This window comes from Numenius arquata, chromosome 24, assembly GCF_964106895.1.
Source record: "Numenius arquata chromosome 24, bNumArq3.hap1.1, whole genome shotgun sequence".
Classification (NCBI taxonomy): Eukaryota; Metazoa; Chordata; class Aves; order Charadriiformes; family Scolopacidae; genus Numenius; species Numenius arquata.
In genome coordinates, this window is record NC_133599.1 from 2,902,939 (window position 1) to 2,916,511 (window position 13,573).

General features: G+C 50.4%; 1 protein-coding gene across 10 annotated transcripts in view; it reads right to left on the bottom strand.

Moving 5' to 3' along the window:
• The window catches only part of NFASC (neurofascin), a 54,060-nt gene that overhangs the window by 15,710 nt on the left and 24,777 nt on the right, over positions 1-13,573 (bottom strand). For 3 of the 10 annotated variants that reach the window (XM_074163159.1, XM_074163158.1, XM_074163153.1), the window contains 4 exons: positions 12,814-13,018; positions 10,782-10,904; positions 10,016-10,189; positions 7,996-8,010 (listed from right to left, as the gene is read on the bottom strand). In XM_074163159.1, the coding sequence (XP_074019260.1) occupies positions 7,996-8,010; positions 10,016-10,189; positions 10,782-10,904; positions 12,814-13,018 (517 nt within the window). Of the gene's footprint in view, positions 1-791; positions 1,029-7,995; positions 8,011-10,015; positions 10,190-10,781; positions 10,905-12,813; positions 13,019-13,573 lie in introns of all 10 variants that reach the window. The other 7 variants (XM_074163155.1, XM_074163152.1, XM_074163157.1 and 4 more) reach the window with 5 other exon arrangements.

Consider the following 13,573-nt stretch of genomic DNA (forward strand, 5'->3'; position numbering starts at 1 on the left):
GCAACTGAATTTTGATTGTATTCCCTTTTGCTACTAGTCTGATTTATTTTTTAATAACCTTAATATAACTATCCATAATTATTTATTAACTGTAGATATGATTATAGCAGCACTTTCAAAAACAAGGCTCAGCGAGATACCTCTCTGTATCTACCAGTAAAACACATATAGTGGAGAATACGCCTCCACCAAAGCAGAGTTTGACCTCCCCGTTCTAGCTGAGTGCGCGGGAAGTTTATCTTGACCTGATAAATACCCGGCCCACCCCTGCGTGTTGTGACTTGAACCCTTCCCCAGCTCTCCTGTGGGCTACGGCTCGGTTACATCGCAAAGAGCAGTGGCATAAACCAAAAGACTCGTATAAATGCTGACAGGTCTCTTAGCTCACAGCCGATGTGCTAAATTTGAAGTGACATATTCTATAATAGTAACAGAACCCCTTTTTTTAATGGCAATAAGAGGCAAGATAATACTTTTGAGAGCTTTCGTAGGCTCTTCCGCCTCCTTCCCAAACACTGATGCTAATTCAGCATCGCGACACCCCGGGGAGGGCTGTCTTATCCCTGAGACTGAGACCGGGAGGGTGGCACAGGGACCCCCAAATTGCCGGGAGCCACTTGCGCACCTCGATTCCTGAGCCTGCGCCACCTCCGGCTCCTCGCGAGGCCAGTCCCGGAGCGTGGGATGTCTTAAATTCTGCCTCTGCCCGTTATCAACCCTCGCTCTGAGCGAGATGCGGGGAAGGTCCCAGTAGGGTTAGACAGGGTTAGAGGAAAAGGAAAGCGCAGTACCCAACTCCTGCTTTGTGGTGGCTGCCGGAGCCCTCTCTGTAGCTGCTGTAGCGCTTGCGACGGTGGTGGCGGGTAGAGTGGTGGCGGCTGTGGTGGTGGTGGTGGTAGTGGTGGTAGTTGTGTCGGTAGTTGTTGTGGTAGTTGTTGTGGTAGTTGTGGTGTCGGTGGTGGTGGTGGTAGTTGGGGTGGTTGTAGTACTGGTTAGACCGATTGTAGTTGGAGGCAGCCCAGTTGCAGCTGGGAGAGGGAAACACTGGCTTTTTAGACGCGGTGGTGTCTCCTGGGGGCTCGCACTCGCCATCCCCGAGGGCTGGAGGCGCAGGCACACGAGAGGCAGCGGAGCAGCACGGCACAACGGCGGGGGACCCGGGGGGGAAGGCAGCAAACGGCACCGGGAAACACGAGGCGGAACCGCTTTTCCCGTACCCATCCACGTGCGGGGATGGCCACATGCCCGGCCGAGGGACAGGGAGCGATGCTGGGGGCGAGGAGGGGGGGCTGCCCCACACAAGCTGCTCCTACACCCACAGTTTGATCCCTTCCCCAGGGCTGAACGACCTGCTTCTCCTCTGCCTTTGCTCTGCCACCGGTGTCCCCCACCGCCCTGGGCTTAAATGCTCCGGAGGGCATGGAAGGAGGAGAGTGAGGGGTGTTTGGGGGATGCAGAGGACACGCTGTCCTCACCCTGTCACTCACTCCCCCCTGCGCAGAACCACGCTGAGAGCACTCAGGGCTCCCTGAATTAAGGAACAGGATTTATCTCTTGAGAAAACATAATAATCCCATTTGTGGTGGGCCGGGCATGCCACAATTCCATTAATTCAGCAGCCCCTGGACTACACCTCCAGCATTTTTGAGCTGCCAATTGAGCCTGCAGTTTCTCAGCTGCTTCCTTCCCTGTACTAATGCTGCAGGCTGAGGATGGAGCAACTTTAGCATTAACGTGGCTTTTGGATGTGATGGATGGTGCTTCCCCATCGCTGCCCCTCACAATTTACATTTAAATTATGCCAAAGGGGTTGGCACACCCCAAGCTGTCCAGGGGGAAAGTCTGAGCAATTTGGTTTCTAAATAGCCCCCATCCACACCTCACCTCTGCTGTGTTTCCAGAGCAAAGGGGTGAACGTGCACTTTACGTGTGGTTGAGAGGGTCCTGAACACAACCAAATGGGGGGTGCATTGGCTTGGGTCTGAAAACCTGCCAGCAGAAAATGCAGCTGAAATGCTGCTTAAACTGCCTAAAGTACATGAGCGGAGATTGACCCTGTGATGCTCGCATTGAACTGTATTTACTTACTCTTACTGTAGATGAAGGGATTACAAATGCCTCTGTCAGGCAAATGAAACCGGCTATTTTAAATATCACCCGCAAACAAACAAGAATAGCTCTAGGAAAGTACTTTAAAAGGTGTCCCAGAACCAAGCCAGGGTTTTCTCCTTCACCGAGTCCATCCCTGAGGAGGACCAACCCCTAAAATCTCAGCCCTCCAAAAGCAGAGAAGAGCAGTAGGTCACTCAGTCCAGCTCCCTCCCCAGCCGCGGCTGAAATAAAACCACAGTTACTGGCACGTCCCCAAAACCCCAGCCCACCCCAAGGTGTGCCTGAAGGAGCCACGTGTCCTCTCGGCGGTGGCACCATGGCAGCATCACAGCCAGCCCCATGCAGCAGTGCAGCCACCCAAAGAAAGCACACCCCCCCCGCCCCTTGCCGACCCACTGGCTGCCCCATAGCTGGGCTGGGGGGCAGCAGGGAGGGTTGGTGACAGGGAAGGGAGCCAGCCTGGCTGGGAAATGGCATGGCTTTGTCCTCGGGTGTCTGTAGTGAAGAAAAGTCCTCTCCGACCTGACCCAGCCATCGCAATAGGGGTTACTGATCGAGGGCTGTGCTCCAGGGGAGGTTTAGGATGGATATTAGGGAAAATTTCTACACCCAAAGGGTTGTCAAGCATTGGAACAGCCTGCCAGGGAAGTGGTGGACTCGTCATCCCTGGAGGTGCTTAAAAGCCAGGCAGACGTGGTGCTGAGGGACATGGGTTAGTGGTGGGTTTTGTCAGTGTTGGGTTGATGGTTGGACTTGATGATCTGAAAGATCCCTTCCAACCTGGACAATGTTATGATTCTATAAGTTACCCAAACCTGTCTTGGGTTGAGAAGTACTAACATCCATCTTTGCTGATTCATAGCAGGGTTTTTTTGGAAGGTTAGGAGATGACTGTCACTAGGTTAATGTCATCATTAACCCGATTAAGCTGCAGCTCCTCGGTAGGTTTGCAGTGCACACACTCAAACAGCGCCGTAGACACTCGTTATTAGCTAACGCCGTCTCAGCATTTCCCCTCTGAATCCCTGGCTCCCCTCTAAGGGAAAACTAGACCCAACAAGGCACAAAGTAAGTTGCTGCAAGGTAGGAGCTGGTGGGAAACCAGGTACAAACCCCTGTTACGCGTCTCTGCATCCCGCACAGCACCTTTGAGGACTGTTTGCACCACCTTGCGCTGCTGTAATGCCTTGAACAGAAGGAGGGATTCAGCTTTAATGCTCCTCTAGACCCTCGATGGGAAGAGATCATCTGGGATAAGTCAAAGCTTCGCTATCCCTCGTGTAGGGTATCATCTCCCTGTATTACATGCGGATACGCGCGCAGGTGAAGCTCCTCCCGGATGCTGCACTGGCCGAAACGGCTCGGCATCGGTCTGAGCTGTGCTGCCGGGCTCGGGGTGATGCTGATGCCAGGCAGGATTTGCCCCAGCGCTCTAGTGGAAGCGATCCCCGTGAGCAGGGCCATCACATTGCATCAGGATAAGGCAGGTTGGCTCCCGAGCAGGTCCCTGCATGGGATTGAAGAGGGGTGGGTGTCAACACCCGGGATAAAAATGATCCTGGCAGGACTAGGAACAGGTTAAAAAATGGGATAGGGTGAGTCCAGAAAGCAATAATTCAGAGGGGGAGGATGGAGAGAGTGTCTGTGGGCAGGAGCGGGCGGTGGGAAGGAGGGGGATTTAGCCCTAAGCTGCCCCGGGATTCAAAGCTACAGCCTCATTTGTGTCTGAATATGAACTGTATGTGGGAGAAAAGCTCAGCTGGGAGATCTGGGGGAAGAGAAGATAAGGGGCATTTTCTAGGTTTTGAAATCCATCCCCTAATGAGAGCGGGTTCAGTCTGGGGGGAGGTAAAGGCGGCCTTTGACAGAGATCAGAGCGCTCTGGTGTCCCCCGAAGAAAAGGGGGAGCAGCCTGCACAGGGTACCCGGGGTGCCCCCTCACTGCCCACCCGACGGGGCTAATTAAGAGGGGACAGATCACTGCTCCTGGGAACAAAAGAGGGGGGAGACAGGGGCAATGAAGGGCCAGGCTGGCATTTCCAGAACTGCTCGTTTTGAAAATTTAGGAATCACACACACATCCTTCTAAAAAAACCCACGGTTGCAATACTTCAGCAGGTGTAAGGTTTCTGAGCTTTGCAGAGTAGCTGTTTCTTTTTCTGCATTCCCAACGTGAGGTTCACTCAAGGGCTTTGACAACAGTTGCCTCAAGTTTAGATACAGGACCGAGCATCTGGCATTTGTGTGATGGGGAAAATAATTCCCCCCCACATCCCCCCACCCCGAAAGCGGGAGCCAGTGCAGAGAAGGGGCTGCCACCGTCCCCGTTGCAGGGCAGAGCAGCACCCAGCAAACCAGTGCTTCCAGCAGGCTTGAAATTGCCCCAGTACGCCCAGCAAACCCAGAGTAAAAACCAGCAACAGCAATTCCCCTTCTCAGGCTCCCACCGTAGCCTGGCCCATCTTCCTGGAAACATCTAAACGAGCATTCAGCTCGTTAATAGGCCCCATCATTGCAAGGCTGAGATTGCTTTTTCCGTCTGCAAGATGCATTACCCTTTCAGGTAATGGAGACCGAGGGCAGGGTGGGGAGGAGATGGGCTGTTATAATGGACAGGGGATGCAGCGGTCTGGCTGGAGCAATTAATCGGCTAAGTAACGAGAGAGATGCTTGGAGGAGGAGACTTTCAGCTTTCTGCTGCCCCTTGGCTCCTATGACTGTGAATGGGCCAGGAAAAAAGGGCCCAAACCTCACACAAAAACTCTGAGGCTCAGACAGATTCAGGAAGAATCATATCAAGACTCATAAAAGCAAAAGGGGGATATTTAAAGAGGGACTCGAGTCCTGCTCTGAGCAGCATAGCAGTTCAGGGAGTAATTTTTCATGAGTTTTTTTTGCAAAATACAGGAAACAATACACATCCATACTGCTCTTTAATTATTTAAAGGTGCTTTTAATGTGTTGTTAGGCTGTAGTAACAGCTTTCCCTTGTGTGTGTGTCTACAAAATAATTAGGCTTGGAGAAATTTGATTAATTTTTCATGAATTTTGATGATTAGCCAAATACGTTTTCAGACATTTTTTTTTTTCTTCTCGCCCTCTCCCAGTTTTTAGCAAGAGAAGGAAAGTGCAAAGTCTTTACCATAAAGATAAAGTGTTCCAAATCTGATAGCTGTAAGAAATTCAAGAATAGAAAGGAGCGATTGAGTGGCCTCTAAAAGAGAGGGCTCAGCAGTTCCCTCTGTTTCTGCTGCCGTCGTTTCTACAACGAACAATGGGATCTTTCTCCTCCGATTCACAATTATGGAGAGGCAAGAAGGGAGCGGAGAAAAGTCAATGCTTTTTTCCTTAAAGTCTAAGACCAATACTCCTTATGGTCCCTGATGAAGTTTTTTCATACACATGGGCAGTATAGAATCTGGTTTTGTGGGTTTTTTTCTCATTCATAGCATAAATGAGAGCCCTTTTTAGATGTCCCCTCTTTTCCCACATCACCTCTCCCTTTGTCTGGATCTGGCTTAGGAAAAGTAAAACCTTTCCTAAGGGAAAGTCCCTGCACTTCACTTTGATTTCATCAAGCTGGTCCCGTTTCTCACACACACACAAAACAGCTACGACCCTGTATACGTAAGGTTACTCCTAGAAAAAAAAAAAGACCTTTTTATTTTATTTTTTCTAGTGCCAGCAGCCCATGGCACTAGAGCGTTTTACTGCAATTTAAGACAACTTGCACTGTGAATCCATAAAATCTACAAAATCTAGGTCACTGAGCGGAGATAAATCTTCCGAGAAAGGTCAAACAGTATTTCACTCGAACCCCGTACTTGTTAGGAAGAGAAACAGCCTCTCGGGACAAACACCGCTCGAATTGTGTAACAGCTCCTGCGCCCGCCCCGTGTCCTAACGAGAAATGACATCCAGCTCAAGAGCAAGACAAGGATGTGTGCTGGATCTTCCTAGGGCTTATAGCGCCTTGGTGTCTCCTGCCGGAGCCTGGCACGGCGAGGAAGCTGTGGATGGGGCTGAGTTAGCACTTAACGACCTACTACTCCACTTACTGACTCTTAAGGTGTCTTTCAGCTCTGGTCTATCTTTTCTCTTTACTATTTCTCCTAGCAGAAGGTAAAAAATAGAGGGGTGGGTGACCAGGGGGCTCTGTTCTTGTAAAATTATCCTTTAAATGGCAATTCATTTATCTGGTGTCCAGTGGTATAGGAAATGACACCTGAAGTGATATGATGCTGGAAGGATAAAGAGATCACGTTGTGTTTTCAAAGTTCAGCAATATCCACTGAAAGTAGAAAAGCTCTTTGGAAGGTGATCCTGATCCACAAAGAGAATCCAGACTCTTGTGGATAAGCTAAACCCTGGCTGAAGTACGAGCTATAGCAGCAAAAGAGCCCTCCTGGGCTCAGAGGACACAGCTCCTCGAAGCCAAAAGGTTGTGTCTGTTTTCAGTTTCCCACCACCCAACGCAGACCAATCTGTTACCCCATGGTTTGTTTTTTTCAGGAAGAGAAAAATATAGTAAGAAAAAAGATCGGCCATCTATTCAGAAAGGGAAAAAAAAAAAAAAAAAAGGCAAAATTATATTGGGTAGAGAGACATCACTGCAACAAAATGAAAGGAGGAGAAACATCTATGAGGTAGGAAAGCAAAACCTACAGGTGCAGAGAGCGGGTCCTGCCCCTGTATCCCTTGGGAAGAGCCTTCCCTGGGAAGCTGTTCCTCCCTGGGGAGCCCCAGGGCTGTGTCCAGCAAAGGCAAAGCTCGACCTCTTACAGAGCCCTTGGTGCAGGGCAAACGAGTGCTGGTGCTCCAGACCAAAAGCTTTTCTGCAGCATTCGGGGTCCATTTTGGCCGGCTGCACCCCCTGGCACTGCCACTGTCCCCTTCTGAGCTCGGTCACAGGGCTGTCCCCGCTCCTGAAATATCGGCTCAAAGGGGTGGGGAGGGAAAAGGCACTTCTGCAGTTTTCGTAAGAGGTGGATGTCCTTCTTTGGGCAACCAGAAGTTGTGCTTATGCTTTGGACTTTGCAGGGTTGACACTGGGCAACTGCGGATTTGAGTTTCCTTGGAAGCAGGTAGAGATGCTGCACACACACACACACACCCCCCCCTTAAGAGTTTTCAGTTTTCTCTCTGCTTCAACACTGCCGTAGAAATTCGCAATCGAGGGCAAAGCCAGCAATAGCCTCGCATGCAGACATGCACAGCTGTGGCACAAACATCGTCCTTAACCCTTTCAATGGGCACCTGGAAACAAAAGGCTTCTCCTGTCCCAAAGCCCTGGCAGCCCTAGAAGAGCCCTGGGGAGATGTGGGGCTTGTGGTGCCCGGGGGCTGCAGCCCCGACCTGCCTGGCCCAGGGAGGCAGCGGCTCCAGCAGTGATAATACAGGCTCCCGGGTCTAAAAATGCAGTTTAAATAGCCCGGTCAGGCACCGGTGAGTCGGGGAGGGCTGGGAAATCTGTATTTCGCAGGGTGAGGATGTTGAGGTTTAAAAAGGGCGAGGGCTTTGTGCAGACCTGGGATTAAAAAAATCAAACTCTTCAAAACGGATACTTGTCTCTCATTTTTGCTTGTGGCAGCTGCGGCGTTTGGTGGGTTTCACCATCATTAGGTGTCCGGGAGGCTGTTAAGCCCCGCTCGGAGATGTTTTAATCTTTTCAGACTCCCCCCCACCGGTGGATCCTGCCCTAATCCCTGCTGCCTGCGGGGCTTCATTTTACCTGCCGCCGTTTCGTATGTCCAATTTAGGCTCCTGACACTTCACCTTCCCATTGAAAGGGTTAACGGAGTGCATGCTTAATTGCCAGCACACCCGAGCGAGCAGAGTGAACCTTGCCCCCATGCCTGTTACCTCCTCCGGCTGGTACGGTACCTGGGGTTGGCGTGGCTTCAGAGGGCAGCGCCAAGGATAGAGAGGGGAATACGAGGAGAGCATAGGAGAGAAGGGAAGAGAAAACAGAGGAATATATAAAACAACCAGAACACACCGACGAGAGACTCGGGGACCACTTGCACACAGTCACCAGAGACTTGAGAGAGAAGGAATAAATGAATTAGCTGCGACCCGTCACCCTCCTGTGCATCCCAGCCGCTCGAGCAGGGCAGGGAGAGCAGGGACGTCCCCTTGGAGATGGAGATTATTGGTTAAACACACACCAGCTCTGCCGCAGCGAGGCCAGTGGTGTCGATAAAGCAAAGTGCTTAAGCAGGTGCTTATATCTAATCCCAGCAAGGACCGGTTTTGACACTCCGAATTTCGCCTTAGTTTTTTTCTGGTGTAATTCTAACATCAGAGCTTGTCCTGCCTTGTGTGGGTTGGAGCCCGAGGTGCAGAGCACCAGAGGGATGTGTTTTATTCAGACTGCTCAGGTGAATGAGTCTGGCAAGCAGAAAACCACCTCTGAATGCATTAATGGGTTTAGTTTTCTTAGTCTGCTTTTTTTTTTTTTTAAATTCCAAACTCATCTTTTGTAGCGTTACAGCAGGTACCTTCACACCAGAGTGGGCACTTAGAGCTGCTAATTGTACCTCCACGCCTGTCATTAGCAGGACTCTCCTCTGTCGTGTTGCACCTCAGGGTCTCGTGTTTTGAGGTCAAACTTTGCCGTATTTCTAGAACTTCAAACCGGGATTTGACTCTTCAGTTTTTTCTCATTGCTTAACGGCCAATGCTTTGTCCTTTTGCTGAGTGGCAGCCGCTCGTCCCTGGGTGCCACCACCCGTCCGTGTCCCCTTTGGCCAGGGACCCTTACCTTGTCAGGCTGGCGTGTGCTCTACCTGCTATTTCCCGATACAACCAGTTAAGCAACGTACAACAGCGGTCAGTTATGGCTATTATTTAGCTGTGCTCTCCTAACAGTCCATATTTTCAGCACATGGAAGCAAACCCAGTAAAGCAAACATACATGAAACAACTAAAACTATTGACTATCACCATCGACACCTTCAGTCTGATCCCTGTGTGGTTTCTTCAGCAAAGCTCCTTTTTAAAGCAATGACGTGACCCCTCTCAGGTTTGCCAGGGTGTAACTTAGCAGATTTTTTTTTTTTTTTTTTTCCCATCGCATACACAGCCCCATCTCCCATCCTGACACGGCAACTAGCCATGCTGGAGCCCACTTAAGAGGTGTCGGGAAGCATTTCATTTCCACTGGGTCATCAGTAGGAATTACTTTTTCTACTCAGAGCCATTAGTTGGGGAGGGGGAGATGGAGGAAAGGAGACAAAAACCCCATTAAATCAGAGCACTAACCAAATCATAGGTCTTTTAGCAAACGCTAAAGAAAGGAAAGAGCCAGCTTTTGTCTCCACGAGTTCCCTCAGGGCTCCTGAACTTTCACTTAGTTTGATGAATGTCCCACAATGGGCGTTTTATCTTATTATGAATCTGGGAGTTGGGGCTTCGCTCTGGAGGGTCAGGTCAACCGCTGGTTGTGGGGTGACAGGGAAGTGGCACCGTAGCCCCTGCCTGGGGTTCCCTGCCCAGAGGCTGCAGCTGATGCACCCCTTCGAGACGCATAAAAATCACCCACATCTGCCCGTTATTTAGCTCCTGCAGGGACTGCAGAGGGGCAGATTAGAGCTTCACCTCTTGCAAGAGGAGAGCAAGATGCCCTCCTGCTGCAGGGCACGTGAGGAACACAGGACAGCAAGATGGTCCCCAGAGCACAGGACAGTCCCCCGGTCACCAGCATTTCTGCTGCAGTATTCGGTTCCGGTCACTCATCTCTCTATCTCTGCACTAAATAGTAGCTCTGCACCAGTTACTGTCTTCTACTGGTGGTTCTTTGGACCACCCGATTCTCTGGCCTGCAGTTTTTGGCTGACACATGTAACATCACCCCCCCCCCGAGCCCCACAGCAAAGCCAGGAGCTGCTGCTGCCCCACATACCTTCGTTCAGCAAAGCTGGTGACTCCTCCACTATGGCTTCTCCTTCTCCCACCTGGGTCCGTGCGCGCAGGAAGAAGCGATAGCGCGAGATGGGGTCTGTCCTCTGCAGGGTGAACCTTGTCTGATTGGGAGAGAAGTTCTCTACCAGGGTTTGGCCCGTTTTGGTTCCGTTAACTGGGGAGGAAAGGCAGGTCGTGGTGGCTTCAGCCTTGTTGCAGAAACACTGTGCTGTCTCCCTCATCCCCTCGCCCCCAGGACCGACGGGCAGTCGGTGGGGGGGGCCACATGTGCTCAGAGATGTTAAATACACTAAAATCTAGGGCAGCTGGTGACTTTTTGGCTGGGGGACCTGCTAGTGGGGACATTTGGGGTTGTAGAGGTGGCCAAGGAAGGGCAGAGGACAAGTGCCAGGCTGTGCTGCCCTGGGCATCGCTCTGGGCTCGGCAGAGCGTGCAGCATTTCTCATGTAGCCAGAGTGAGCACGTAAACTACTCAGACTGCGCTTAAAGGTCTTTCTAAACCAGAAATCAAACTTCTTTCCCTTTGGTGGCCGAGTCTGGAGAAGCGCTGAGCACCCGCCGCCCTCCCTGGTTAACTGCAGCCACCCAGCACCGCCCCAGGACCCCTCTCCAGCACCAGCACCTCTCATCTCGTGGTGAAAATCCGCCCAGAGAGCTTTCTGTGCTAGGTGAGGGGGCAATTAGCAGCGAGGAAAATAGCTATTGACTTAATGATTATCACTAAGAAGATAAGGGGTGGAACGTACAGGCTTGATATCTAAGGTTGTATCCCGTGAGGACTCCGTTGGGATGCTCTGGGTGATCCCACTCCAGATTGATGCTTTCCAGATTGGGCTGTCGGATTCTTAAATACCTGGGGGAGCTGGGCACTTGGGAGGAGGATGGGACCAGGGAGGAGGGGGAAAGAAGAAAAAACACACAAGATAACATACCTTACAATACTGTACGCATCGCGGACTGACCGATACATTCAAGACACCCACGAATACACACACACAGGTAAACACACACACACACACTCTAACAGGCAGAAACCGATTGAACGAGAATCTGTGCCAGGAACCATGCGCCAGCCCCGGGTTTGCAGCAGCGGGTGTGCAAGGAGCAGGAACCGGAGCAGCTCGGCATGCAACCCCAGCGCCGACCCTGCTGGGACCACTGGGACCACTGCCCCCCAGCGCAAAAGATGCTACAGCTGTGAAGCGGAGCTGTGAGAGTGTTCATGTCCCACTTCCGTATGTTTTTTTATATATATATTTTTTAATATATTTATGTATATATATATTTTTAAATATATTTGTGTATGTATATATTGAGATATATCTGTGTATATATATATTTTTATACTTTACTGGTCTTGTTTACAGCCCCCACCCTGCCCATCATTTACATCTCAGCTATTTATCTGTTGGAACAGTGAAAGATATTGTAGCAGCTTCTCTTATCGCAAAGCATCTCTGTGTTATTAATGCCTTGAGACCTGTAAGAGGGAGCTGGTGCACATATACCATGGTCCTTACCCTGAGGAACGGCTGCTTTTATGACTTAGTCAAAGCTAGTAAAGGAAGGAAAGCGTTATACATTCTTGAATTCAATTGTTCTCCTGGTTTACTCGTAATTGCAGTGTCTTGACGGGGGAAAGAACTCGGCTCTCTGACCTGAGAGATTGGCGATTTGGTTTTTTAAACAGAAGGTTTTTTTCAAACTGAAGTTTTGCAGAATATCATTCAATCTCCTGAACATCAATATAGAGTCATTAAAAGGAAAAAAAAACCAAAACCAAATGCATGTGTCTACCCCAAATTCTCTCTCCCGCTAGCACAGAGGGAAGCAGCAGAGTCAGAATGCACCCGACTCCAAACCTGCCTGACTGGAACAGAGTCCTTTCTTTTTAATCAAGCTTAATTGTGGCCGGTCAATTGAAAATCCTTAGAAAATAGTGACAGCATCCAGAAAATGCTAAGGAAGAAGGAGACGGGCCTGAGGGATGCTGTTCTCGTACAGCAGGAATAGGAGGAAGAGGAAGAGGGAGATCCCGAAGCATTTTGTGTTACTTGAGATGGAAATTTTTTCCCAGTCTCTACTGTTTTCTCCTCTTGCGTTTTTGTAACATACTGTGCCAAAAAACATCTGTGCTCTAGGAAGGTTCTTTGCCAGGCACTGAAAGTGCAGCTCCAACAAAAAGTTATTGGCGTGTCTATAAATAGCTCTGGTCACAGCAAGAAAATTAAAATCTCAAGTTCATCCTTGACACACGCTCTTTAAACAGAAGAATGAGGCGCTCTCGCCTTAAAAGCCTGACGGGGGTATTAGTGCCGTCCTTTCAGAACGAAAGTACTTAGGTCTTAGAGAGAGATTTTACTGCCTTTTGCTGCGCACGATGAATATATTCCCTCCCGTTTCAGCGCCCCGCCGCTCGGGGAGGTGGGGTGACATTTGCCGGTCGGGTGGCAGCTGAAGGGCACGGCTGAAGGGCTCCGCCAACGTTTCCCTTGTTCAGCCTAAGAGAGACCCGCTGATGTGTTCAAAGTACCTGAAGGGGATGTTTAGATTGATGGGACGGTGCCGGGAGTTCGCTTTAGGTGTAGCTGCGGAGATGTCACCTACCCCGCGGTGACAAAGGGGGTGATGCTGCCCAGGCTCAGCTAAAAATGGTCCCTAGAGCATCTCCCCGGCAGCATCGTGGCTCCCGGTCCGCTCTGCGGAGCCGAACCACCCAAACCTCTCCCAGCACGTGTCCGAGGGACGGTGCCTGTACATCCCCCCCTGAGAACATACCTCCTTCTGGTGTGGGGAACTCCTTAACTTCACTGCGTGGCCCATCTCCTCGCCCGTTGGTTACAACCATCTCAAGCTTGTAGTTGCTGTAAGGAAACAGCCGGGACACTATGCCCCGGTTTCGGTCTCCAGGAAAACTCACATACTGCCGTTTTTTGGAGACCCACAGGTTCTTCAGCAAACTACTGTCTCTCCAGAAATAGGCCTTCAAGAAACATGCATGGCAAGTGAAGCTTTTCCCATTTAAGTGCAATTGTGGTTGTTTGTTGTTGTTTTTTTTCGTTAACAAAGCAGAGCAAAACTTTGCTTTTCCAAAGAGCAGCTCTGGGCTGCAGAAGCTTTTTAGAGCAATTAATGAAGCTCCACGTCCCCCCCACCCCAGCGAGGCAGGTCAGTGGTGTTACCCGAGGAAGAGGATGAGCGTGGGGTTAAGTGCTTACCAAAGGTCCCAGAGTAAAACCAAATAAGCTCAGGCTACAAAGAGCCATTTCTGGCTACCGAGTGCAAGGCACCGAGTGACACACACACACCCCCCCGTTCTACCCCGGTTAGTACCGTCGCGGTCCACAAGGGAAGGGGGACACACGTCCAGGCACAAAGGAAAGTCTGGACTTGGAAAGTCTCCCGTTCGAAGCCCTGACTGTTAATCTTATTTCATGCCGAAATAAGATTCATTCAGAAAATAGACCGGAATGACAGAGCAGGGGCAGATTAAAAAAAAAGAAGAAGAAAGCAGTACCCAGGGAGCTTTCTTTATGCC